The sequence below is a fragment of the Astatotilapia calliptera genome, chromosome 15 (assembly GCF_900246225.1).
Source record: "Astatotilapia calliptera chromosome 15, fAstCal1.2, whole genome shotgun sequence".
Taxonomy (NCBI): domain Eukaryota; kingdom Metazoa; phylum Chordata; class Actinopteri; order Cichliformes; family Cichlidae; genus Astatotilapia; species Astatotilapia calliptera.
This window is the reverse complement of record NC_039316.1, coordinates 7,407,182-7,434,105: the sequence shown is the minus strand read 5'-3', so window position 1 is coordinate 7,434,105 and position 26,924 is coordinate 7,407,182. Positions and strand designations below refer to the sequence as shown.

Genomic DNA, 26,924 nt, shown 5'->3' with positions numbered 1-26,924 from the left:
GTGAGACGAACGTTAACAAGCACCAAGAGCTTTTGTAATCAGCTGCTGTTCTTTTCAAGTCTCATCTACCCCACACTTCCCATCGGCCATACTGATAATGACGAAGTGCTGTGAAAGGTTCAGAGAGCCAGTGAGGAGTTGCTGCTCTATCAGGAGTTTAGACAGAGTTTAAACAGAGTACAGAAGCACACAGGGATATTCCTGAATTTGCGTTAATAAATGCCAAGAAACCATCTTCGATAGATAGTTTATAGAAATGAGATGGCTGAGACTGATGCCAAGTAATATAGATCTGGATGTTGCTTAATAAATTTGCGGAATTACCTCATATCACCCACTCCTATATAACATCCACTCTCCCACACCCTCACACTTTTATGCTGTTGCCTGGAAATCTAACACAACTGAAAAATAATCCTGTTTGAGTTAAAAGCTCTCCACATCCCTTTCTTAAATGGCACTGACGTTGTTGTTTGTTTGTTTTTTAGCCTACATACATAGAAAACTAGAAATCCAGGTTGTGTTGAATACTAAGGATAGTCATACTAAATATTGACTTTCAAGCTTGTTGGAACTCTGTTACTGCCACTGTGTGTTACTGTATTTGCTGTATTTTGTTACTTTAAATGCATACTACTGTTTGCAGTACTTTATTTTAAATGGAGTGAATGCACAGGCTTGTTGTTGGTTACAGAAGTTGCTTTTTCAGAACAATGACCGTGATCTGACACACATAATACATCATAAGGCCAGAGCAACTCAAACATTAAAGAGTCTTGGATTTTGACAAAGCATAATCGGAAATCTAAATGTCAGATGGCAAAGGATGTGAAGATCAGCAGAATGAAAAGAAGAAGAAAAAGAAGAAAATGTGACTAATGGATAAAAAAGAAAGAAAGCGGACTAAATATAATTAATTAATTAATTAATTAAGACCATGACACTGAATGTAGCCTCTGACAATGCAAAGCACTATGTTACCAGATCCTGACACTCGAATGTAAATAAATGTCATGAACTGACATTTGAGCTGGCAGTGATGTTACTGGTAAAACAGTATTATGTTAAAGCAATCAAATTAAACATGAATCAAAACCAGCAATAATTCAGTTGTTTACATCTATAACCTAATAATCACTCACTTCTAGAAAGCCTACTGCTTTTTATTAACTTCATTCACAGACTGATTTTTCTTAGTATAAAAAGAAAGAAAAAAAAAGGAAAGAGAGCGAGTGTATTTGCTCATGTAAGGACCTCTATATATTATTGTCTTGTTTCTTTTCATGATAATTTCCCTCTTTGCTTTAATACCAGATGAAGTACAATAAGTGTTCAGATTTCTGATTTCTTCCATTACTATCCATCCATCTGTCCATTCATCCATCCACTAACAGACTGGAGCCAGTTTTCATGTGGCAAGAGGCAGGGATTATCCTAGACAGGTCACCAATCTATCACAGGGCTAACACAGACAGACAGACCCCTATTCCATTTGGGATCACCAGTTAACCTGACATGCATGTCGTTGGACTGTGGGAGGAAAACAGAGCAGCAGAGAAAACGTTCAAGCTCCACACAGAATGGCCCCAGTCTTCTTGCTATGAAGCGACAGTACTAACCAACATTTAAAAAACACAAGCTCTATCACATTTGAATATCAAAAATAATTATTATAGCTTAAACGTACCTTTAAAAAAGCATTCAGAAATCAATAGTATCTTCAGCTACACAATTAATGAATCACCAATGTAAACAATACTGCCTTTATCAGTAACTTTAGAAAGATCCCTTCACATTTACCCTGTCTATTGTCTGTATGTGGTTTCCATTTTAACTTTATAAGTGCCCATGATGTGAACCTTTAAAGTATTTTTCTTCTCTTTCTATGAGTCATCCTCAGTAGTAACACCTAAAGCGATGCCTTTTTGGCCAGCAGGAAGAACACATGTTGTCTCATTTTTGTTTTACTTTAATTTAATTCTTTTTGTATTAAAGTTGGCCTGTGATAAGATGAGACACTGTTGCCACCATGTGGTTTGAGAAAATAGTGTTAAAGATTTGAGTGTGCTGGAAAGGAGCTGGTGAATTGTCACGGGAGTGGAACGGACTCAGGCGCAGACTGAGGTAGCACAGTTCAACGACACTTTATTAATCACACTGGTGCACTATATACACGTGAAGGGGGGGGGGGAAACACCAGGGTCCCGGGGATCACTTGGCTGGGGAGACACACTTCTTCGCACTCGCTCTGCTCCTCGTCCAAACAGTCTCCACACAAGCAGCTCAGCTCACTCTCCTACTCACGGGGTCCAGGGGTCACAAAAGGGCTGATCCAGGTAAACCTGTTTACACAGACGAGGGTAAGTCGAAGGCAAACACGGGAACAGTAGAATCGCAAGGAAGCCAGGCAATACTAACGAGAGTTAATATTCCAGCGACGAACAGCTCAGAGCCCCAGCCTTAAGAGCCAGAGAACTGCAATCCGCTCGAGATCAGCTGCAGGTGCGTGGGCCAAGGGCAGGAGCCCAATCAGAGCTCCGCCCAGGCAGACAGGTAGGAGAGACAGAGTGAGAGAAAAACAACAAACACTTGTGGCCACACTGGGCTGGCCGGGGAGGCACAGGGACCATGACATGAATAAAGAATTTTTAAGAAAATAGCCTATCAGCTCAAATCTCACTTGGGTTTATGTGAGAATCTTTGGGTTAGTCGCGTAATATGGCATTTTAGAGAGCAGAGTGACAAATTACAAGTGCAGTTTTTTGACAGCATTTGATCTAATGCAAAAAAAAAAAAAAGTTTCTAATCCCAGGCTCTGAAGGGAAATTCAAGGTTAGTCTCTGCCTCTGCTGAATATTGCTCTGGAACTATTGACGTTATTCAAACAGAGCAGAAAATCAGAACTAACAGAAAAGAAATCTTATTCATCAGAGGTCTGCAGCACTCGGCATAGTGTAGTACAAGCCAATTTATAGCTCACACACTCCTACTATCTGCTTGGGTTTCTCTGTAGTATAAAACTTTAAAATACAAGATGGCATATGGAATAGAAATGAAATCAGTTTAAATGGTCTGTTTAGAAGTCCAGTTTAAACACTGCAGTGTATCTCCAACAAATCATAGGAATATGACTTGTTGGAGATGTTTCACCCACCGCTTTTAGTTCTTCAAATTCACAGAGATATCTGGGGGGTAATCATGGGCAGGGGCTAAGCAGTCAGTTTGGGCAAACAGTGCAGCAATTTAAGAATGCAAGAGAAATCTCTGTATGCAAGAAAAAAAGACAAATCAATACTGCATGGCTCTGATCTTTGGCCCCTAAGATCAGATATAATCCTTTGCATCAGCTCAGCAAGAAGGAAAATAAACAAGAAGCTAGATAGGAGAAAGCCATACAGCTTGCTGTCAACACACTTTTCAAAACTCAGCTTCTGTAATGGTGTGAGAGTGCATTTACACATTCAGAAGTATGCACACAGGCTGAAATATATATAAACCCAACCCAACCCAACTGTCCTGGTGGAAAACCCAACTTTGTTTAAGATTCCACTATCTAGCTGTTTTAAGGTGAAGTTGAAGAATTTGGAGCTAGTCTTCTTCATTTTTCTATCCTCTTTGTGTAATGTACCAGTACCATAGGCAACAAAGCAACCCCAGAGCATGATGCTACCACCACGATGCTTAACAGCTGGTACATTGCTCTTGGGATTGAAAGCCTCACCCTCCATTGTGGCCTAAGAGCTCAATATTGGTCTCATCTGGTCATAAAACAATTCTCCAGAAGGCCTTTAGCTTGTCCATGCAGGCTGCTGCAAATTTCAATCAAGCTTGATTTACTGATTTTTCTTGGTCAACACCTTCTAGGTTCATGGGGATGTAAAACTCACTTCACTGTGGACAGTGAAGTGATATTGTATACAGACCTTGAAGCAACATATGCCATCATGCAGAAAACTGCCTTTTGGGTAAACACTTACTTCCTGACTCTGATTTGACTTATTATAAAACAAAATACAACAAAGCAGCATAACCAAAATCCTGTATGAAGCAAAAATGGGTAAACAATTTATTTTAAAAAAATGAAACCATTTGGTTCTATTGGTCCTTAAAGACAGAGTGAAAAGAAGAGGTGATGGAATTGAAACCTCTGCCTCTGTCTCAACACTATAGAAAATATTTGGGCAAACATCAAATTCACAATGAGCTTATATTTTTCAAAAAGCAAAATCAGCTTCAACAATTGACATTTTCTTGTCTTTTGCCTATTTGTATTTTACTCAACCTCCCAAGTATTTGGCAAATGAAACTATAACATGAACTTAAACTGATTTTTGATAAAAGAACAGACAGCCTTGGTCCACCTGATGCCCCACTCACTGAAGCGTTTCCATGGTTTTCAGACGTGATGGACAGCTGAGTTCAGGGTGAGGTCTGAAGGTTGTAATCACTGTTCCTGTTCCACAGTCACACAATTCACAGCCTCAGGTTTTACGCATCATCCATCTTTCTCATACTGTGCTGTATTTATCATCCCACCTCCACATCTTTGCTCTCCGAGAAGCACACGAGCCTGCAACTTTAGCAGAAAGATAAATGGAAACTGCATCTATGTGGAATTAGTCACTGTCTGATCTGAAGAGCACGTCAGCATTGACACACCTGTGTTATCACCCAGAACCATAATGTAGAGCTCCATCAGCTCCTGAAATTACTACTATCATTACTACTTCCTCCCTTAAGAATATCGAAAGATGTTCAAGAATCATAATGAGCTTTGTCTATAATTAATTATGTAGAGTCCACTTCAATATGGTTTTCTCATCAAGGCTTATTTCACTGGGAGAAATTCATCTGATTTACCTGATGTCATCATAGGTAAATGCAGCACTGTGCTCAGCATGTCTTCATATTGTTCCTTCTTTGTGTTCAGCTCTCACTGTAATAATTGAGGATGATTAAAATTTTATTCAGCCAGATGGGTAAGTGTGTGGAAGTGGGAAATATTCACTGCCTACAGTTGTATCACTGACCTCACAGTCTCTGGCCACCAGCCACTGCTCATCAATGTGGATGTCTAATGAACCAATCATATCACAGCAACCCAACGCATTTAGTGATGCAGAAATGGTCGAGACAACCTCTTGATGTTCAAACTGAGCATCAGAATGGGGAAGAAAAGGGATTTAAGTGTCTTTGAATGTTGCATGGTTGTTTGTACCAGACGAGCTGGTTTGAGATTTTCAGAAATTGTTAATCTGATGGGATTTTCCCACACAACCAACTCTTGGCTTTACAGAGAATGAGAAAGAGAAAATATCCAGTGAGCATTTTTTGGGCGAAAATGCCTTATTGATGCTAGAGGTCAGAGGAGATTGGTCAGACAGCCTTTACGTTGATAGGAAACTAACAGTAACTCAGGTAACCACTCATTACAACCAAGGTATCCAGCAGAGCATCTTCTGCTGTAGCAGCAGAAGACCACACTGGGTGGCACTCCTATCAGCTAAGAACAGAAAACCAAGGCTACAATTCACACTTAGTTGAATCAATGCCCTGAAGACTTAAGGTAGTCCTGAACTCCAAAGGGGTTCCAGCGCAGTATTAGCAAGATCTACTTAAAATATACTTAATAAAGTGTCTCCTCAATGGATGTTGTCTGTTCAACTCGGGTATTTTTTGTGTTTTTTTCTGCGCTTAATCCTGCTGTTCATTGACTAGTATCTCAACAGTCATTGCAGATAATCTGGGATTAATATTCACTTCTTCAACTGTTTAATACTTTCCTAATTTTCAAGGCTTAGTAATGTGATCAGAGTCAGAGGTGGATTTTTAGCCTTTCAGTCATGCTATAATGGCAGATTTGATCAGTCAATCAGCTGATTTGCTCCAGATCAAAATAAGAAACGTCAGCCATCATCTGATGAGCTGATTTGTTAAATTTAGTCTGTCATTGTTTTCACATGTCAAAAGAAATGTTGCATATGCATTAAAGAGTACCTGCCTAAATTTTCTTAATTTTGGATAAATATCCAACCAAAAGTGATTATTCTCCAGCATAATAATAATGTCATTATCTTCCACTTGGGATGCACTTCATCACAGGTGACTAACTATGTGTCAGCATCAGGTCGATTAGGATCATCACCTGCAATTAAGAACAATTTTAAAATGAAGCCCAAAGGCAGTGGTAGCTGTCATTGAACTGATGTCGTGTAACTTGATTTTGTCAGCGGGTGCAAACTGCTCTGCTGAAAGACAGAGACATGAATCAGCAATAGCGGCTGCCAAAATGACTGACAAAGTCACTCACTAACACAGCCATAGCGGCTGAAGGTTGGCGCTTATGTCACGTCAGATAAATGTGTGAGTGTGAACAGCCATAGAGAGAGGAGGCTCAATCAGAGTGCTGGCTGTAACTCAGTTTTATAGTTCATTGAGGCCAAAGAGGTGCCCAGAATGTGCAAAAAGTCTTTCGTTGTTCTCCGTGACTCTGTGATCGTGTGCAAGAAGATACTGATGTGGATTCTCATTCAAAGTGGAAAGCTGTTTAATGTGGCCTTTTAAACAGTAACACGCGTCATAGTTTGTGCTGCTTTAAAATTGATTGCAGAGTGACACATATGTTTATGTAACTGAGTATCCAAAAAAAAATAAATCTGCAGCTTCTATGTGTTTTCAGAGCAAACGTGCAGCAGAGCTCCTCCCATTTCAGCAAAAATACACACTGCAGCTCACCTCAGCAGTGGTGATGTATAATAAAACATAAGAGCAGTGGACCAGTTTGTCTGCCTGCGCTTTAAATTTATTTTCTGACAGTTTCATGATTAGCAGGGGCATCATCTCAGACGTGCACTTTTTTTGGCTAACACATCCTTGTCTCTCTCATCCTTCTTACATACATTCCTCTCACTTTTGTACAAGTTTAATTCCTCTGTTTTTTTAAATCAGGATTGCTTTTAAGATCATTTTGTCCAGCGACTAACGAGCAGTGTAAACCTACAACAAACAGGAGCTTCGGTTAAATAAAAATAGGAACGGGTTTTCGGAAGAAATAGCCATAATGATAAGATGTTCTCTTCTCGCTGTCCTCTTGTCAGTTTGAGTTGTGAGACTCATGCATCAGGCTATAAGACATGGAGGTGCACTCTTCCCATTACCGTGAATCAGCAGCGTATGAAACAATCCCATCTGCTGCACCGCCTGCTCTTCTTTTATTGTTCTACACACTTCTGTAATGTGGACTCATTTTGGTATGTATTGATTCTGTATTAAGGTGAAAATTGTTGGTATGCAGAGAAAGCAGACTGTATAATACAAGCAGAGCTTAAGTATCACTTCGGTATGAAAAGAAAATCTGAAAAACAACCAGTTAAGATGAGCTGACTCACACAAGTGCTGCTGGATGATCCTCTGACTCAGCAGTTCGTCATCACTGTAACACAGCCAACCACTCACCATTTAATTAGAAGGGGTAGATAGTCAGCGGACAGGAGATGGGTGGTGATCTTCTTTGGTGTACTCACATTACTGCTGTGTAATGTGAACTAATGTGTCATAGTTTCTAAATGAGGATATCTGTAACATTTTAAACAAACAGATCCACAGCTCATTTTATGCATTTGGATGAAAATATCAGAAATGAATCTAAATTAGCTCTTTGACTGATACCATTGACTTTACGAATGTCTGACTGCTCCCCTGAGGGCACATTATCGTTCCTCAAAGTAATTAGCGGCTCTGCACTCAAACAGTATAGAGTGACTAATTACCCAAATTATCTCGCGGGCTCATTAGCTTCGGATGGCTCTTGACACTGCTAAGGCACTTTTTAAACAATGGTAGAAATTACACTGTCAAAATGTCACTCGTGGCTGTGAAATAATAGCCGTGCAACTAATCGAATGCGGAAAATTAAATCAAGGCTGATGCATTTCGCACGGTATCTTTATTACTCCCATTAAAAAGCAAAATAGCCTTCCAGAATTATACCGGTCTGTGTAATTGTTGGTGGAGATCCCACACAAACTAGCGCACCTTTGTTTTCAGAGACGTCCTCGTGCTTTTAGAGGCATTAGCTGCACGCCAGTCAATGAATGGGAAGGTAATCAGGTTTAATTCACTGTCACCATCCATCACAGTTAGTGATAACCCAGAACAACCTTTGCATTGCATGCCCGTGCATTTGAATCACAAAGTTCTTGTTACATCAAAGTGGTGAACCAAGATGTTGGCCTTATACTTGATTGGGAGCTTTCTTTGCAGGGTGTTGGTATTGGGGTACATTTATGCATTGTGCTGTTGCCTGTCCTTCCACATAAGAAAAAAGTATCAAATTTTACCAGGAAAAATGCAAACAAACTTACTAATAATATGCTATGTTAAGGGTATCAAACATAAAGCCTGGGGACCGTGTTCGGCCCAGCTCCAATCCAAATATAACTCCAGTCCGGTCCATTGGACACCTCCAGAAAATGTCAAGGAGGGCAGACCTCCTCCATAGCCATTCCTATGGCAACAAAGTAACAGATAAGCAATAATAGACATTTCTATATCACCAGTATTTCTTAATTATAATTTATTAACTATGAATTGCTCTCTTGTAACTGTAATTGCAGGAGATGGTAATGAGGTACAGAACTTTTTTTGTAATTTCACTCTTCTACTTATTTGTGCTGACAGATTTTTTTTCATTCACTACATCAGCATTTCTTCACCACATAGAAAAACAGAGACGTACTGTATAAATGTAACTTCTTCTTTTCTATTACCTCTATTACAGAAAATAGAGTTTTTCTGTTTCAGCCAACTTAAGATGAAAGTGTGCTGCAATGTGGCCCCAATGTGAAATGAGTTTGACATCCCTGCCCTGTGTGGTTCCCTGCAGCAGGTCAAACTGTCATCATCATAAGATACCTGAATTTGTTCTTGATACTCAAAATGTAAATGGCTACTCATTATGACCCCATCGCCCTCTGTTCTGCTGCCACACATAAGACTAAATTTATACAAAGCTGTGAATGTGAAATGGGAGTAAGCCTGACATTTACTGAACTATTTCACATCTCCCCTAAGGACCTCTTTCCCATTACATGAGTTTTAGTGTCATTCTTAAGCCAATTAATTTATATTCTTTGTTTCACGAAAGGCAAAACTGCTGCAGCATTGCTCTGAGGACTCACTGCCTGCACAAGATCATCTATTGATTTTGGTCTTCCAAAGCCATCATATAGTCATATATTACAGAATATAGTGGGACACAGTGATTTCTGAAACGTTTTTTGAGCTTATTATAGCTCCTTAAAGGAAAACCTTTGCTAAACACTTATGTTGTGTCTCTCATAACACAACATTTAGAGAATATTTTAACTGCTGTAAGGCTCCAACAGTTTGTACCATGAGCAAATCTCAGAGGTTTTTCTTTGTATTCTGTTGTGAGTTTGGAATGAAAAAAACTAGGATGCTTAACATATAGAGTAAAATACTTTGCAGCCCACCTACTTCTCTCATGCTTTCTGAACTCATTTACTCAGCTTAAATTTATTATAAAGGGGGTTTTACATTATTTTTGGCAAAGGGTAAAGAAAATATTTGGCTTTTTCTTTGTTGGCTAAGTTTATTACATAATCAGGTAAAACAGTTTTGTCAATATAAATTATTGATGAGGCACAAAAGGCAAAAAAAGTCACATCTTCACTTGACAGTAACAGTAAATACAATGCGTGGCATTTCAATACAATGTTGAACTTTCAGCTGCTCCCTTATTAGCAAGGAGTCACCACAGCAGTTAGGTCCACATATTTGATTTGTCTTCTTCACGCCTTTCCTGCTACATCCCAAACGGGATTTGTATCTCTTCCTGGGATCAAACAGGGGATCTTTTGCTTGTTAGGTTAATGTGTAAACCACTACACTATGAAATTAAAAAACCCACAGTTAGGACAGCGATGAACTCTACGCGTCCATTTGATTTCTACGCAGCATTTGGGAGGGACCCTTCAGCAGGATCTGGTGGTCCAGATGGTCGTCTCTAAAACTCCTACATACATATCCACACTGGTATTAAGATTTTCACCACAAAATAGTCACTGGATAGAGTTTAGCTGACCTCCAGACTTTTTTTTTGTTAGGGGGGGTGCTCCTGCCATTTGTTTATGTAAGCTCCATCACCTTCATGAGATAATTTTCCCTAAAAACTAGGTTCTCGCCAAAGAAATTCCATGAATACTAATGCTCGGCTCTCTCGCTTCTTAAGGCTCCACTATTGGCCTTTCTGGAATATTCTTTGCCTTTGATAGGATTAGAGTTGTGTGTTTAGCAGGATAAAACGAATGGAGCACATAAAGTGCAAAGGCTGCGTTTATGAGCCAGCCCTCGCCAGAAATTAAAAAGGCGGAAATATCAATTGGGGCCAGAGGAGTGGCTAAAGATCAATTTTAGCACTTCCCCCTGATAATGTAAAATGACAGTAACTGAAATTACATAAATCAGTCATGGAGAATGAGGTTTTTATGGAGCCAATATGAATCATTTTTAGGGCAAACACGACTTTTAGTGCTGCACAGGAATTGCAGCACAGTGGGTTTTTTTTCATGCTACTTAGGTAATTAAATAGGATAAAAAGCCATTTCATCAAGATATGGTGAAATACATTAATTTATACAGCATGTTCCCAGATTAGAATTTTTTAATAGGAAGGAGGATATAGAGCTATTTAAAGAAGCTGTCCTGTGTGGTTTCTTTCGCCTGGCTCTATTAGGACACAGTCCAGAAGTAATTTCTCCTTTAATAAAAAGACTAAGCTGGAAACAGATTTGTTACTAATTTTTGACAATCTTTCAGAAGTGTTGCGTTGAGCCCTCGCGGCCCTGTGTAAATAAACCCATCCACAGCTCATTACACTGACTGAGTAAATACTTTCATTTTAGCCACGCATGCTTATTCGGGGCAGTGGTCGTTCCTCTGCTCTGGAACACTTTGCACTAATGAAAAGGTGCCATGTTCGCTGAGATTGTGATGGATTGAAAGAACACAACCTCTGGAGAGATCTCTGGCAAAGCGTCTCATGAGAGGAGGAGACTGCCGCTGCCGGTCTGAGGAGAGGAGGCGCGTCTGTGCCAGAAAAAAGCCCCGAGATGTGATTGATGCCGATGAACCACAACCTCGAGGCAAACCTCAATCTGGATAAGCTGCTCTTTGTGCCGCTGGCAGCTCCAGTATCAACAATTTGCTGATGGAATCCAGACAAGCGGACATGATAACATCTCAGTGTCCCTCCCAAAGGGTTTTGTTTTTCCAAGTGATGTTAATTTAAAGAATTGAAACTCTAAAAGTTTTAAGTTTTAGAACAATATGGCATACCTTTGATCATCATTGCAGCTAATCTGATTGCAAAACCATGTTTTTTCCCACCCTAAGTTCTAAGCTTCCTAATTAGTTTTCCTGTGCTGTAACACACTGGCTGTCTCACTAAAATCCCAGTGAAAGTTGGGATTTGGCCGCTTCACTGTTGCACATAGGCTCATTTACTCCCTTGCCTAACTGAATTTGCCAGAAAAAGTTCTTTTCTTTCTCACAGAAACTTTAGCAAATCAGTGGAGAGTGCACATTTTTGCTATCAACAAAACCCAGCTGGAAACACAAGGGAGAGGTTTGACACATACAGACTGTACATAAATTTAAAGGGAATATGACAACTCACTTCTTATCTTGAGTGTCATGCATTTAACAATTGCTGAACTTTAGCAGCTGCTTTATAAGAAATAACTTTTTAAAGTGGACCTTTACAGCTCAATTGTTTTAATATTCTTGGACTTTATTAGATTAGCTTTGCATGATTCAAAATTCAAAATGATCGATCTTCCACAGGGGCTTTGGTACAGCCCCTCCTCAGTTTGTCCCCAGCTGAAAACAAGTCGTTTTTGGCATTCTTCCTTTTAATGATGCCTTCTCTTTCCTTTTGATTGGCTGCCCTTCGTAAATAGAAGTTTTGAACAGCAGTTTAAAAATCTATCTGAAACTTATGTCATTATTTGACACCTTGGACATGTTTCATATGCACCATGCATATTTTAAATGTAAAATGTTACTCATTACAGTGTATCATAGACTTGCTCACTGTTAAAATAAAAGGCTGTTGCATGGATCTTTGTTTGTTGCTGGAATAATTTACTCCTGTGTAGCATTTGGCCGTGTGCCACATTAATCACCAGGGTAATGGGAAGACAGGCCTATTGACCAGTAGTCCAATAGGACAGAGGCTCAGGACATACAAATCAAAGCTGTCCGGCTTCATATTGACAAGGCTGTCCACAGGAAGCAAGATTTATTTGCCAGGTGACAGGGGAATGAGCACAGGAAGTCATGGAGATGTGATTTGGCTCAGGATCAGCCAGATCTGCACAAATTAATGGTTTATTGTGTATTTAAAGGGCAACTGGCAGTTTGGTAAATCCCCAAAGTAAAGCCAGAGGTGAAATGTGTGTTCTGCTTTTGGTCTAATGCACCTGTGTGTAGGAGGGTGGTCAGGTGTGTGAGAGCTGCTCACGGTGAGCTTCCTCAACATGAAAAAGTGAACAATGACGAGTTTTCTGTTTGCCCCTGTATTTTAAGAAGTTTGGTGTATCCCGCCAAGTCTTTGGAATCTAAAGGACCTCATCTGCAGTACTGTGAGCAGTCATCACTAACTGACCGGGGCATAGACCATATGATGTTGCACATTAAATCTTTTCTTTCTGACAGGAACAAATGTCGAACTATCACATTAGTGAATTGGTTTTACAGTCTGAGCTCCATTCTTTGTTTGTGTGTGTGCGTGTTTTTTGTTGGGTTTTTTTTTTTTTGGTTTTTTGCAGTGTGCTTTATTGGCAGCAGATATGTCAGGAATAAATGACCTCTATTTCCAAGCAGACCTGTAGTGTTCTCTCTGCAGTAAAGCACAAAGAGGGATGCTGTTTATTGTTCATTCAATTCATTGTGGAACCGCAGCACAGAAGTGTGATGAATGTGCACTTTGCAGCCAACTGAGGAGTTTCACAAGCAATCAGTGAAATGCAGATTTGAGAGAGAAGGGGCCTTTCTATTGTAAAGGGAAGCTTCAATACTGAAGCAGTACTGAAGTAGCATATTTAAATGTTTACAGGGTGTTTTTGTGCACAGGATGTTTTGACGTGTCAGTGTAGAGAACCACTGGAACTCAGTGCATTTATCCATCCATCTGTTCTTTTCCGCTTAGCCAATTCAGGGTTGGGGGACTGGAGTCTATCCCACCTACCATAAGGCGAGAGGCAGAGTAAACCCTAGACAGGGTCCCCAGTCTGTTGCAGGGCTTACACAGAGAGACACACAACCATTCACACTCGCATTCACACCAATGGGCAACTTAGAATTACCAGGGAAGAGAGAGCTGAGTGTAAAAGCAAAGCTCTCAATTTACCGGTCGATCTACGTCCCTACCCTCACCTATGGCCACGAGCTGTGGGTATTGACTGAAAAAACGAGATTGCGGATACAAGTGGAGGAAATGAGCTTCCTCCGAAGGGTGGCTGGCCTCTCCCTTAGAGATAGGGTGAGAAGTTCGGCCATCCGGGAGGGGCTCAGAGTAGAGCCGCTGCTGCTCCACATCGAAAGGAGCCAGCTGAGGTGGTTCGGGCATCTGACAAGGATGCCCCCTGGGCGCCTCCTGGGTGAGGTGTTCCAGGCATGTCCCACCGGGAGGAGGCCCCGGGGCAGACCCAGGACACGCTGGAGAGATTATATCTCTCGGCTGGCCTGGGAACGCCTTGGTGTTCCCCCGGATAAGCTGGAGGAGGTGGCTGGGGAGAGGGAGGTCTGGGCCTCTTTGCTTAGGCTGCTGCCCCCGCGACCCGGCCTCGGATAAAGCGGATGAGGATGGATGGATGGATGGAACCTAACCCCACTAACTGCCTGTTTTTACACTGTGGAAGGAAGACAGAGAACCCAGAGAGAACTGACACAGACACGTGGAGAACATGCAAACCCCGCAAAGAAAGGCATCGGCCAGATGGTGGATTCAAACCCAGAAAGGTTCTTGCTATGAGGCTAACCATGGTGTCTCTGCCTGACATGTAGAAGTGGTCAAGATGAGGTTCAAACCAGAATGGTTGTTGGTGCCAGACATGCTGGTCTGAGTACTTGAAGAACTGCTGATTAACTAGGATTTTCCCACATACAGATCTAAAGAGCAATTTCAGCAGCATGTCTCAGTTTTTCTACCTGCTAATTGTGTAAAATTACATAAAATTTTCTGTTGCTCATTGCCCAGACTGTCATGTATTTATGAAAGTTTTTGTCGGAAAAAAATTGTTGATGTCAGAAGTCAGAGGAGAATAACCAGACTGCTTCAATCTGATAGGAAGGGAACAGCAGCTCAAATAACAACTCACCAGAACCAAGGTCTGCAGAAGAGCATCTCTTACTACCACAAAACTATTGCTACTTAGATGCCTAAAGTATATAGTTTCACATATGTTATAACATTTGATCTTCCCTAACAGCCCTTACAACATTTTCAGAACCGCCTGACTATCTCCGCTTCCTTTTCTCAGGAGTGGGACCCATTGCGGTCTTCTGCTGCTGTAGCCCCCTCATCCTCACCACAGACTGCTTCAAGGTTCAGTCTGTGGTGTGTTCAGATAGTAGAAGTAGTAGTTTTTATGTCAGGACTGTAAACACGTTTTTTAAAGGCCGCATAGACAAGAAATTTGGAATCAGATACTGTCATAAAATATGAAATGAAATAAATAAAGTGCAACTCAGTTCGCGGTTATCAAACAAAAGTCAATCAACGCTCGCAGAGGACCGTTATTTTATTTTGAAGTTTACCTGGCAACAGCTGAGGTAATACTTTGATTTTTTTTTCTGCTTGAATTCAAGTACACCCCCTCATCCTCAGGACAAGAGGATGGACGCTCTAACATACACCGCTCCGCCACAGATCCGCCGTTCAGTGTGTTTACAGGAGGATGAATGAAGAGGCTGGTGGTGCAGCAGCGTGCGGACGCGCAGTGTGCTACCGGCTGTGCTCGTGTCGCTAGTATAATTATTATTATTATTAACAGTGTGTTACTGGTTTGACTGGCAGACGACACACTGGAAAAGCACCGAGGCAAGACAAAAACCCGACTTTCCAGCATCCGTAAGCCTTCAGAGATCATCTGTGTTAGTGTCCGGTGTTTGATTCATCTGCATTACAGCGCCATTCGCGTTTCCGTCATACATATTTACATCTCGTCTTTCTGTTTATGTATTTCACGGCAGTGTTGATATTTTTTTCCTATGGCCTGTGACGATGACAGTGACGCGAAAGCTGCCTATGTATCGCCAGCTGACAGATCCATATACTATGATTTATGTGTTTTTCTTCGCTTATATAACAGCCTATATGCGACTTTATGGCTTTACAGCAGCGCTCTCCACCTACATGATCTGAAGGGGGGGAGGGCTAAATAAGTTAAACAGGACGGTATAAAGAGCCCGAAGGCCTGACTGCGAACGGCTAATTCAGTGTCTGACAATCAGTGAAACCGAGAATTTATTTACATGCAATTTGAGGAAGACTTGATTTTGCAATACGTAGACAGATAGAAAAACACACATTTCAATAACTTCTCTCATCTCTCTCCTGTAGATTTGAACACGGTCTCCCTGGTCTACTTAATAATCAGAAGATGCTGCATAAACAAACCTAAACATAGCTGAGTTAACAGAGGGTGGGACCACATAATCTGCTCTCTGAAGGATAGAAGTTGATGCATACTAACTGTATGAGGGCCCTCAGCTTCTCCCACAGCTGTGTGCTGTGCTGTAAGTATGTGTTTGTGTCATATCTCTCATATGAGAGAATAACGTGCATAAATAAGTGTATTTGGATGACTCCTGTGTTGCAGAGGTCTGGTTGTTCACAAACAGTGCACAGCAGGCACACTGAGTAATTATCTCATCATTTTTAAGTCATTTAGATTGTTTTGCAGTGCATGTCGTGTAAAGAACTGGATCAGTAGACACACACTTAACATCACAGTTTCCTGTGATTCAAATCACTTCCAGTGTGAATCTTTTTGAGCTGGGAAGTGAAGAGTCATGGGCTGTGGGGGCAGCAGAACTGACGCTTTGGAGCCTCGCTACCTGGAGAGCTGGACAAAAGAGACGGAGTCGACATGGCTGACGAGCACAGACACAGATATCCCCTTGTCATCCATCCAGAGCATCCCCTCTGAGAACTCAGAGGCTGGCTTCACTTCTGAGAAAACAATCAGCCCTGGTAAGAAGAATGAATTACTGTATGGCTGAGCAGATGGGTGAATGAATACTGAATTAATCTCTTAACCGGAGCAGGCATTAATTTAACCTGCTGAAAAGAAATATCCTTGATTACTGTATGAAGAAATATAAAGGGGGCTGGGAGGCTTCCCCATCAGAATTTAATATATCTGTAACAGATGATTTTAAATCTGTTTGTTTTTGCATCAATCCGTAGTTTCTAATGTTATTGTTCTACTGCCGTTTTACATGAGTAAGGTACATCCTTTAAAATCTCACTGCTGTAAATAATTTGAACATACTAGCAATGACTTTGCCATTCATTAAACTCTTTCTATCAAAGCGGAGTGGACCATCTCTTCATGTCAAGGGCTGTGCTGATGGCATGCCTGATTTCAACAAGAATCCATTATGCAGAAGAAAGAAAACAGAAACATGAGTGACAGAGGAAGTATCCACTTTAGAGACCTTTGTTCTTCTAGTGTGCAGTTAGTTGTATGTGTCTCTACATACAGGTCAGGACATCAGAAACAGATAAATCTCTTAGATGGATCCTCTTCTTTTCTTTGAAGCCAAGGGGAGATGAGTCCGTAAATGGGGATGATAGGCTGCTTCAAAAGCCACTGTGCTCAAACAGGGCTCAGCTCTCATGGCAACAGATACAAGCATGAGTGAATGCAGGGAGAGGAGCCTTGATGTAATTGTGAAGGCAAATTGACTTGAGCTTCAATGTGGAGAGATAAAACAGACCCAAAATTGGCTAAATTAATCAGCAGCTGGGAACCAAACAGATTTTTATGACAACAATCATAATAAGTTGTGGTTCAGTATGTCTAGAGAAAATATTCATTAAAATGTCCTCATTTCGTGTTTTGGTTTTGTCCAACCTGCACCATATGTCATCTGTCATCATTAGACACATGGTCACACATTAACGAGGAGATGAGGTGTACACACATCTGTAAAATGCAAACATCGACTACCTGCGAATAACTGATCACAGCTCACGCCTCCACAGTACCATCAAGTTGGTTCAGTGTAAGACAACTAAGTTGTCAATATGTAATCGCTACCGTTTCATTTACCGATGACTTCTAACAGAAGCTAATTGTGGCATAGCGGTTATCTTATCAAGCTGAAATTGATTAACTTCAAGAGAAAAAAAACGAAAATTCATAGAAATGTATAAAAGCTACAAACACATAAGCAGACATAGCTGAACCTCTACATCTTTACAGTTCCAGATTTCTTTGAAGACAGCCTCCCGCCACCGGCTCAGGCCTACCTAAAGGTCTGCTCGGCCATGTCTGAAGCCAGCCTGAACGATGTGAAGCCCAGCAGCACACCAACAGCACTGGGCTCTCCGCGGCAGGACACGACGATGCCTTCTTCTGGAACCACAGTGCAGCGCAGAAGTGTTTTGCACACTGAAGAGATTGTAAGCCTTTCCTTCTGTAATGTGTTTAAATGTGCTCGAGACAGCTCACAGCACCTTTTTTTCCCTGCAATACTGACCTACATCTAAGGTGTGGCGCATCAAACATTTCGTTTCACATTTGGAGCTAAACACATTCATACAATCACTTCTAAGATTTTGCAAGCATGTCATTGAAATTTGTTAGAAAGCTATCTGACAAATCACAGGCAGACCATTTATTTTAATAGTATGTCAAAGACAAGAAATGTGATGTGTGGAGTGCCTCAAGGTACCTGTTTGGGACCACTGTTAGTTTTGGATTTTATTAACGATTCTTTTTTAAAAATTTTAATATCTCAATTGATATGTTAGATATTTGAAGGCAGTAGAAAATTGGATGAAAGATAATAAACTGATGTTTAATGTTAGCAAACCAAAGTGTATGGTAATGCAGGTATCAACCAAAAACAAAACAAATACTTAAGCTTAGGTAATAATAATATTCCCATGGAACAGTTGCAGACCAGGAGAGAAACTGATTAGGTAGAACAGTGGATTGTAAATTAACATGGTCGAAACATACTGATATTATAATTTAATAAGTAATATAGGTAGAGGTCTGTCAGTGGTGTGGTTTAAACATTAATGACATCAGAGGCTATAAAACATGTTTTAAATCAATTTGTTCTGTCGCAGTTTGATTACTGAAGTGTAATCTGGTTGAGTGCTTCATCAAAAGAAATTTTAAAAAGTGCACACAGAAAACAATTTACAGAACTATGATAGGATAGAACTCCTTACCAGTTTATATTATGCAACAGAGTACTAAAGATGAATTAAAATATTTGTTAAGACATGAAGACAGAGACATAACGTGAAAAGGGAAAGACCATCTATGAATCGAGGAGGGGGCCAAAGGGTACATCTTTCACCATCTTACAATGCTGTGATGGCAGCCATTCCCCAACTCTCTGTGAATGATACTTATGGCCATTGACCAATGGTCTTTGATCAATGGTTGTTTATCAATGGTCATGACAATTTGCATATTAATGATCAAGGAACTGACCTGTCAACCTATTGTTCATTCAGTGGGCTGTTTTCAGTTACTGTGCAAATGTACTGTTTATAAGGTTGGGGTAACCTGCAGTCAGCTGAGACTGAAGAAGTCACTTGGATGCAATGAAGTAATGCAGATGTTGACTATTGCTTCTTTTGGTGTCCTTTTATAAACTAGTTTTATGTTCTGCGAAATTCAGTGCTGTCTGTATAAGCAGAATTGGCTTGTTTTACACTGACATGTTGTTGATGTTGGCTTGAGTGTGTAGGACCCCAGGAAGAATATTTACCACACTGTCAGTATTTCAGTGTTTTTTATTATTTTTTATTGTCCATTTATTCTCCATTAACAGACAAAATGGCAGGACAATCGGATGTCGACCAAGCAGGTGACCATTACAGTCACCCAGAGCATCCACCAGGTGGACAAGAACGGGAAGGTGAAGAAGTCCCTCACGACATATGAGGTCATGAAACCAGTGGAAGCTATCAAACAGGTGGCGACACAAAACGCTTGAGTGCAGGGGGACATTGGAAGAAGCCAAAAAATGAAAATAATTATGACTGTGAAAGAAATCGAACAGGTTTTGTGGTCTGACAGGTGTCGAAAGCACAAAAATCAGATTTCTAGTGCATTTAATACTTTACGATGTATGTTTTACTGACATGTTGGAGACTTTTACAAGAGACATTTGATCAAACAAGCATGGGGTAACAGGCAAAACAAAACGTGGTATGTTACAGCGAATGTCATATTAAAAGCAATTGTAGTATATTACAGCTGACAGCTTGTTTCCACATCAGTGTAAAGAAATCATTGCTTAGCACTGAACTCGAAAATAGTTTAATCCAGAGTATTTTCACATTTTAAGATGTGGTTGAACATTAACATAGGTGTAAAACTATTACTGCAATATTATTTAATATGATATAAATGTTTCATAGTTTTGTTACTTGGCATTGATGCACCATTTGTAGTCGCTGCTGTCCTACAAAGCAAAAGGCTCAGGAAACTGACTGTGACGATTGCACTATTTACAGTGAAGCCTGGACGGAGGTTTGTGATAATAAAAAAGAAAAAGCGCTCACGAACAGCATCGTGTTTTGTAAGATATCGAGGTTACTTTTTAAAATTCTGTCGTTATTTGTGTTTTCTAATGATAATAAATTACACACCGAAATGTACTGTCCTTTTAAAATGAACTCATTTGGCATGCTCAAAGACAATCAGGTAATCATGTGGCCTTCAGCTGAGGTACCTCTGTATATATGTGAGCAATAGATCAACAGTAATAGTCTTTATACTGATGATGTTGACAGCGTTGAGCTGATCTGGTGTCAGCTTGACAATGAAAGTGTGTGAATCTGGTTTTGATGGTCATAACGGATCTGCCCTGATCTAAACAATGGCTCCTCCTTTTTCATCCACTCGTCTGCACAGAAGTCTGGGAAGAAGAAAGTAATCTCTCTTTGAGCCGACTCAAGAGAATCTACAGAAAACAATAACAGAATGGAAAATCAAAAATTTGCATAGTAATTACAGGCTTCTTTTTAATTGGTCTAAAAATGTCATTTATGTGCAACCAGAAAGACACGTTACTATAAAATATTAAGATGGATTCCAAGATCTGCTATGAAAATAAACGCAAATCTTAAACATTTCTTACATTTTCATGCAGCAATACTACTTGTCACATGTTCAAAATATAAATGTACAATACTGTGCAAAAGTCTTGAGCCTTCAATTCTTTATAGTTTTTTCCCAAATAAGCCAGACTTATAATAAATCTTATAATAGAAATAGCTCTCCATGATTTCTGCTGTTCCCTCATTTTCAGTCCAGTCCTTCTACCTGACCATCTTCTGAAGAATGTTTTGTTTGTTTTTTCATGTCCTTCAAAAAGCCTGGAGAACTAGTCCTGAAACTACAGAAAGCTGTTTTTGCCTTTTATTTTCATGCATGTTTGCACGTTTCAATAAATCATTGTACCCATTTCCCAATTTTCTGGTGAAACAAAAAGAAAAGAGGAGGGTTTTGCACAGACTATGCCTATTCTGTTTTCTGCCCAATGACACCAAACACCATTATAGAAACTGATGGGCTTTAAAAGATGTGAAATTGAGTCATGTGTAAAGTTATATATAGTTATAATAATAATGGATTGCATTTATATAGCGCTTTTCGGGGCCCTCAAAGTGCTTTACAATGCCACTATTCATTCACTCTCACATTCACACACTGGTGGAGGCAACTACAGTTGTAGCCACAGCTGCCCTGGGGCAGACTGACAGAAGCGAGGCTGCCATATCGCGCCATTGCCCCTCTGGCCATCACCAGTAGGCGCTAGGTGAAGTGTCTTGCCCAAAGACACAATGACCGAGACTGTCCGAGCCGGGGCTCGAACCGGCAACCTTCCGGTTACAAGACGAACCACCAACTCTTTGAGCCACGATCGCCCCACTATTACCTCTTGCATATGTTTAAGATAATATATTCACAATAATAGATTATTAACATTACGCATATCATTTTGTTATCATTTTTTTAGCATTATGAAGCTTGGGAGCTTTTTTACCTGAGCCATGAGTTGTGTTCCTTGTGTCTGTGAGTCCAAACTGGCCCCTGATGGAAGCAGGCGAGTTGAATCTGGCTCTGAACACTTTGGTCGGCCCCATCAGTTCTCTCCAGTGGCTTATGGCATCCTCCCTGGCTAAAATGTACGCTCGCATTGGCCCACTGAGGACAAATTTCCACAGCAGTCATGAATCTGACTTTGAACACTGCTGATGTTTTCTAGATAACAGACCAAAAAAAAACCAAAAAACACTCTTCATACAAATCTAATCTATTCACCCCCAGGACCTCCTGGGAAGACAGTTCAGCCATAAATAAATCCGTTTTAGCTAAACAATGCCAGCTGGTGCGGCATCAAGCTTGACTGGCTGACACACTTGAAGATGCTTCCTATGTTTGCGATATCAATAGCAGCAGTCAGAGAAGGGTTGCTGTAGCAACTACTGCTTCACTGCTGTGAGCAGACAAAAAAAAAAGACAAAGTAATTACAAACGCCTTTAACAATCCAATGGAGGCTCGCAGCAGGAGGACCTATTGTGAGTGGTCTGCATAGCGATATTTAGGCTACTGCACCAGGGAATTGTGTTCTAAACACGGATAACTGAAACTCCTGTTGTCCTGTTTTGGGAAAATCGTTTACTGGTGCCTTACTGAGCATGAAATTGGAGTGCTATCAGCAGAGGTGCTGATGGCTCTCCATCCATTATTCCATTTAAAATACAACACCCAACAACAATCATCCAAACACATAAAATTGTAACTCAATCACATGGAGTCAACGAAATCTGTCCATGATATAAGCATGGAGGCTTACCTTGACATGAATTCAACAAGTCTTTGATAGAAGAATCTCCCTGAGATTTGTAAAACAGAAATAATAAAGAAAGAAAGAATAAAGACCTTCAATAACAAAAAGGAGAAATCAGCTATCCTTCATTTGACAAGACATTTATTTCTTTTAACTGTCATACATACAGTGCACCCTGCTAAAATAGGCTGCTGACTCATTTATTTGGGTACATCATATACTACAGCAATATTTTTAAGTAAAGCTTAAACACAAATGAATTGTTTCCAAACCTGAATGTTCAGCATAAAACCTCTCAGAGTCCTGTCGTCTCCAGACCAGATCTTTGCATCTAACAATCCCAAAGTTGTTGTCTAGAATTCTCTGGTGAAGAGCCTGAAAGACAGAAATCACGATGTTTGTCCTCCAAGTTGCATCAAAACATGACTGGATCAACTTTAGATGCTTTTTCCTGTGTGTAGATTTTTTTGCAGAGAAAAAGTTAAAAATTGACAGCTCTGCTTCAAAAGGTCATCCTCTTGTGCTTTAACTTGAGATGACAATAAAGTAATGCACATTAACAAGTGAAATTAAACCTATCACTGATGGAATATTTTATGATAGACACAGCTGCTATGATTTTGAAGCGTCCAGGTCTGTGAGGTGAGCAAATGCTTCTTTACCACTCGATAAAATTGATATCAGAACAGAAAACATCAATTAATTAATTGCTGTTTTATTTGACAGTGGGTTAAAAAAAAAAAGCAATTAAACGGAAAGATATGTTCATTTATGCTTCATTAATTCCAAAAACTAATCTTTATAGATTAAACAAATAAGGAACACAGTATTTAAATCACACCATGCAAACTGTTACGCCCTGAGAAAGAGCAACAAATGTTTGAAATCTTGAAAAATGAAAATAACATTCACTGGTCATTTTATTAGGTACAGCTGTTAAACTGCTCATTCATCAAATCAGCCAATCACATGGCAGCAAGTTAATAGACATGTAGGCATGATGAAAACAACCTGCTGAACTTCAAACAGACCATCAGAATAGATGTATTTCAGAAATCGATGATCTACTTGTTGGGGCCTGAGGTCAGAGAAGGATGGCCAGACTGCTTTGAGCTAATAGGAAGGCAACGGTGACTCAAACAATCGCCCATTACAACCAAGGTCTGCACAAGAGAATTTCTCAACATGTTGAACCTTGAAGCAAATGGGCTACATGAGCAAAAAGAAAACACTGGGTGCCAGTCCTGTCAGCACAGAACAGGAAACTGACTCCACAATTCACACAGGCTCACCTTAACTGGACAACAGAAGAGTGGAAAATGTTATCAGGTTCTGATGAGTCTCCATTTCTACTGTAACATTTGGATGGTAGAGTCAGAATTTTGTGTAAACAACATTAAAGCAGGGATACATCCTGCCTTGTATAAATAGTTTAGGCTGATGGTGGTTGTGTAATGATGGAGATTTTCTTGGAACACTTTTAGTACCAGTTGAACAACACTTAAATGCCACAACCTGTCTGAGTATTACAACTGTCAGAAAGCTCAAAATATCTCAAACTGGTTTCTTGAACATAGACAATGAGATAACGGCACTCAAATGGCCTCCACAGATCAGTCACCAGAGCTCAATCCAATAGAGAACCTTTGGGATGTGTGGGAACAAGAGAGTCTCATCATGAATGTACAGCCAACAAATCTGCAGCAACTGTGTGCCATTATGTCAATATCAACCAAAATCTCAGAAGAATGTTTGCAGCACCTTGTTGAATCTGTGGTAGTCTGTAGCTTTCAGACTACAACTTCAACTGTGTAATCTTAGGTCTTAAACTCTGTAACTTAAACATCAGGGCAGCTTACCTCTAGCATCAAAGGATGAGCCACAGCATCTGGTTTGATGACCGCCAGGGTGAGCTGCAGCACTTTGGACAGGCGAGCACTTGTCAGCAACATTATCTAAAGACTGAACAGAAAATACGCCCTCAATGATAAGATCCAACTCGCCTAAAAGTACTTACATTTTTAGTTAAATTAATACAAAACAAACACCACAAGCAACGAAGATGCGACTTCTTTTTCGATTTTTTTTTATCGTTAATTTACCATTAATATAAATCATATAAAGTTAATAAAAATACGAAGATTTTCTGCGTGACAGTTTCCAACCCATCAGTGCTAAGTTCGTGACTGACACTAACCTCTGTTGTGACTTCTGTCCAAAAAAGAAAAAACAATCAGTTTGTAACGGGGAGCAGAGCAACGGCCGCCGACATACTGTTAAATAAAAACGCGTAATTTTTGTGGAGTTAGCGGTTATCTACAACTGTAGCGTGTGAATATAGTCTGCATCCTTGCTTGTCCAATTACACCAAAAACAATGCTAAAAATGTGAAAATTAGCTGAACGAGTCGTTGTTTGGTCTGTCCGTTCGTAAAAAGGGTCCCCAGAAACAGTGCCAGCAGAGTTTGTTCCCCCGCGAGAAGAAGTAAAAACATAGATTTCATGTCTTATAAATTTTAGTTCTAATAGAAGCTTTTTGGAATTATTTTTCTTGATTTCCACAAAATGTGTATGTAGAATAGGAACGTAACTACACGTAGGTACTGGCATAGGCCTACTGAGATTCCATATATAAATACTGCACTTATTATTGCATTTGGCAGTGGAATGAGACAAATACTTTCCTATTGTTCCCGTATTGGAACGCTAGGAAAATGGAAAAATGTCATCTGGTCAGAAGGCAGTGTCAGAATTTGAGGTAAATTACACAAAAGCATGGATCCATAATTCTTTATATAAACTGTTCAGTGTAAACAGTATAATGATGTGGGAGATATTTTCTTGGAAAACTTTAGTACCAACTAAGCATTGCAAAAAAGTCACAGCATGCCTGAGTATTGTTACTGTACAGATAACACTCCATGTCACAAAGATCAAATTATCTCAACAGTGAGTTCACTGTACTCAAACGACGCAGTCACCAGATCTCAATCCACTAAGATGTGGGAGAATTGGAGATTTGCATCATGGATGTGGAGCAGACAAATCTAGAGCAACTGTTTGATGCTGTCATGTCAATATGGACCACAAATTTTTGAGGAATGTTTTCAGCACTTTGTTGAATCTGTGTCCTGGAAAATTTAGACAGTTCTGAAGGCGAGGAGTAGGGGAGTGGGTGCAAACCAATACTAGCAAAATATACCAGATCAAGTGTCCAGTGAGTGTGCCCTTCTCGTTATTAATGTTTAATTTGTTTCCTAGATTATTGGAAGGAAATTCTTTGTACATATACACTAAATGAATATTGCACCTGGGTTGTCTTGTAAAGCAAAGGACCAGCAGTTCCAAGTATGTGATATAAATGATCGATATAGAGAAATTTCCCTGCACATCAAAGTGAGCAAGAATGTTTGAACATAAAACCGAGACGTCGAGTTCAGCAGCACACCAGCTACAAGCAGGGACTGGAACGAGACAGATTTTTGTCTCTGGTATTTCAACACTGGGGCAGATCAGACATACAGTATGAATTACAAACACAGCGCACATTCCAGCAATGCAAAATGGCCACACCCTTGAAGAGTAGAGATTGTGTGTGTGTGTGTGTGTGTGTGTGTGTGTGTGTGTGTGTGTGTGTGTGTGTGTGTGTGTGTGTGTCTGACATTCAGAGAGACAGAATGGGGGGAGGAGGGTAGTTAGATGTCCCACATAGGTTTCTCCCACCTGCCCATGTCATGTGACTTGGGGTGACAGGACAGCTGTTACCTCCCATGAGAGGGCTGAAGAGGATAAGAAGAGGTGCAGAGTTAAATTGGATATATTTTAAGAGTACAGACTGAAGACCTAAATTCTATGTAACCTGTAGTTTTTGTATTTTGTATGGCTTTACAACCCACACATATCCATACACATCCTCCACTGACAATAAAGGCATTCAACTCAATCGTCAGGAAGACGTGAGAGAAAAGAAACTTGGATATGAAAGTTGTGTGAGGGTGTTGTGCTGTTTTATGATCACTTGCTTTGCTGTAAATAAATTGCAAATGAAATACTGTTGCTGAGTGACACAAAATACAGGTGATTTTGTGTTTTTTACACTTATGATTTTGTCTAAGGTAGGGTGTCAAACATAAGGTGTGAGGATCAAAATCTGCTCACCGAAGATTCCAGTTGGGCCCACTGGATGACTTGGGAAAATATAACTTTTGTACTTTTAACTATATTTTAATAGGTTTTACAGCTTTTCCTGCTGATAAAGCTCTCCCCTGGAAGCTTTCATACTACACTTAAGTAGATATGTAAAAGATAAACAATAAAATGACAGACGGATTTATGTTTTTCATTGTGGAGTATAGAAATTTCATCAATCAACAAAAAACTTAATGTTTTATAAATATAGGACAGTCTGAGCAGTGAGCTACAAGAAAATTGATCATGTATAGAGACTGAGATGTGCTGTTGAAATTACACTTCATCTCATATCAAGATATATCTGGGATTAAATATGTCGCTAAATGTCTTTACACTGACAGAAAGTGCAGTTTCACTCCTCTGGCCCACTTAATATCAAAGTAACCCTCAATGTAAAATGAGTGTGGCATCCCTGGTCTAAGGCGTCATGATATCAAATCAAAAATTAACATGACAGGATCAAATGTGGCTGTTCAGCCATGCTTACACAGATATCCTGTACATTTTTAATCAGCAAAATTTTATAACCACATTGGCAATCAGCACCATATTAGCAAGTATTATAAGTGGAAGAAGATACATGTAACACATGTAAA

The 26,924-nt window shown here is 40.0% G+C and overlaps 2 protein-coding genes across 4 annotated transcripts; one reads left to right on the top strand and one right to left on the bottom strand.

Annotated features, from left to right (window-relative positions):
* The first annotated feature begins 2,096 nt into the window (after nt 1–2,096).
* Nucleotides 2,097–19,939, top strand: baalcb (BAALC binder of MAP3K1 and KLF4 b). Of its 3 annotated transcripts, none has more exons than XM_026143005.1 (5): nt 2,097–2,553; nt 15,647–15,822; nt 16,066–16,279; nt 17,517–17,716; nt 19,108–19,939. In XM_026143005.1, the coding sequence occupies exons 3-5, from the start codon at nt 16,099–16,101 to the stop codon at nt 19,270–19,272; spliced, it is 546 nt and encodes a 181-aa protein (XP_025998790.1). In that variant the 5' UTR covers nt 2,097–2,553; nt 15,647–15,822; nt 16,066–16,098; the 3' UTR covers nt 19,273–19,939. The 3 variants fall into 3 exon arrangements, with proteins under 3 accessions (XP_025998790.1, XP_025998788.1, XP_025998789.1); XM_026143003.1 differs by lacking the exon at nt 2,097–2,553 and adding an exon at nt 14,882–15,154; XM_026143004.1 differs by lacking the exon at nt 2,097–2,553 and adding an exon at nt 14,882–15,177.
* Nucleotides 19,374–24,629, bottom strand: nme6 (NME/NM23 nucleoside diphosphate kinase 6). Its single transcript, XM_026143002.1, has 6 exons — nt 24,336–24,629; nt 23,998–24,100; nt 22,411–22,513; nt 22,145–22,184; nt 21,331–21,491; nt 19,374–20,244 (listed from the first exon to the last, which is right to left on the bottom strand). Exons 2-6 carry the CDS (start codon nt 24,088–24,090, stop codon nt 20,093–20,095), a joined length of 549 nt encoding a protein of 182 aa, XP_025998787.1. The 5' UTR covers nt 24,091–24,100; nt 24,336–24,629; the 3' UTR covers nt 19,374–20,092.
* Between the last annotated feature and the right edge of the window lie 2,295 nt (nt 24,630–26,924).

Coding starts and splice junctions, on each gene's coding strand:
- baalcb (XM_026143005.1), top strand. CDS start 16,099: ATGGGCTGTGGGGGCAGCAGAACTGACGCTTTGGAGCCTCGCTACCTG. Junction 16,280..17,516: donor TGAGAAAACAATCAGCCCTG/GTAAGAAGAATG, acceptor ACATCTTTACAG/TTCCAGATTTCTTTGAAGAC. Junction 17,717..19,107: donor TTTTGCACACTGAAGAGATT/GTAAGCCTTTCC, acceptor CTCCATTAACAG/ACAAAATGGCAGGACAATCG.
- nme6 (XM_026143002.1), bottom strand. CDS start 24,090: ATGTTGCTGACAAGTGCTCGCCTGTCCAAAGTGCTGCAGCTCACCCTG. Junction 22,514..23,997: donor CTCATCCTTTGATGCTAGAG/GTAAGCTGCCCT, acceptor TCTGTCTTTCAG/GCTCTTCACCAGAGAATTCT. Junction 21,492..22,144: donor CTTGTTGAATTCATGTCAAG/GTAAGCCTCCAT, acceptor ATTTGTCCTCAG/TGGGCCAATGCGAGCGTACA.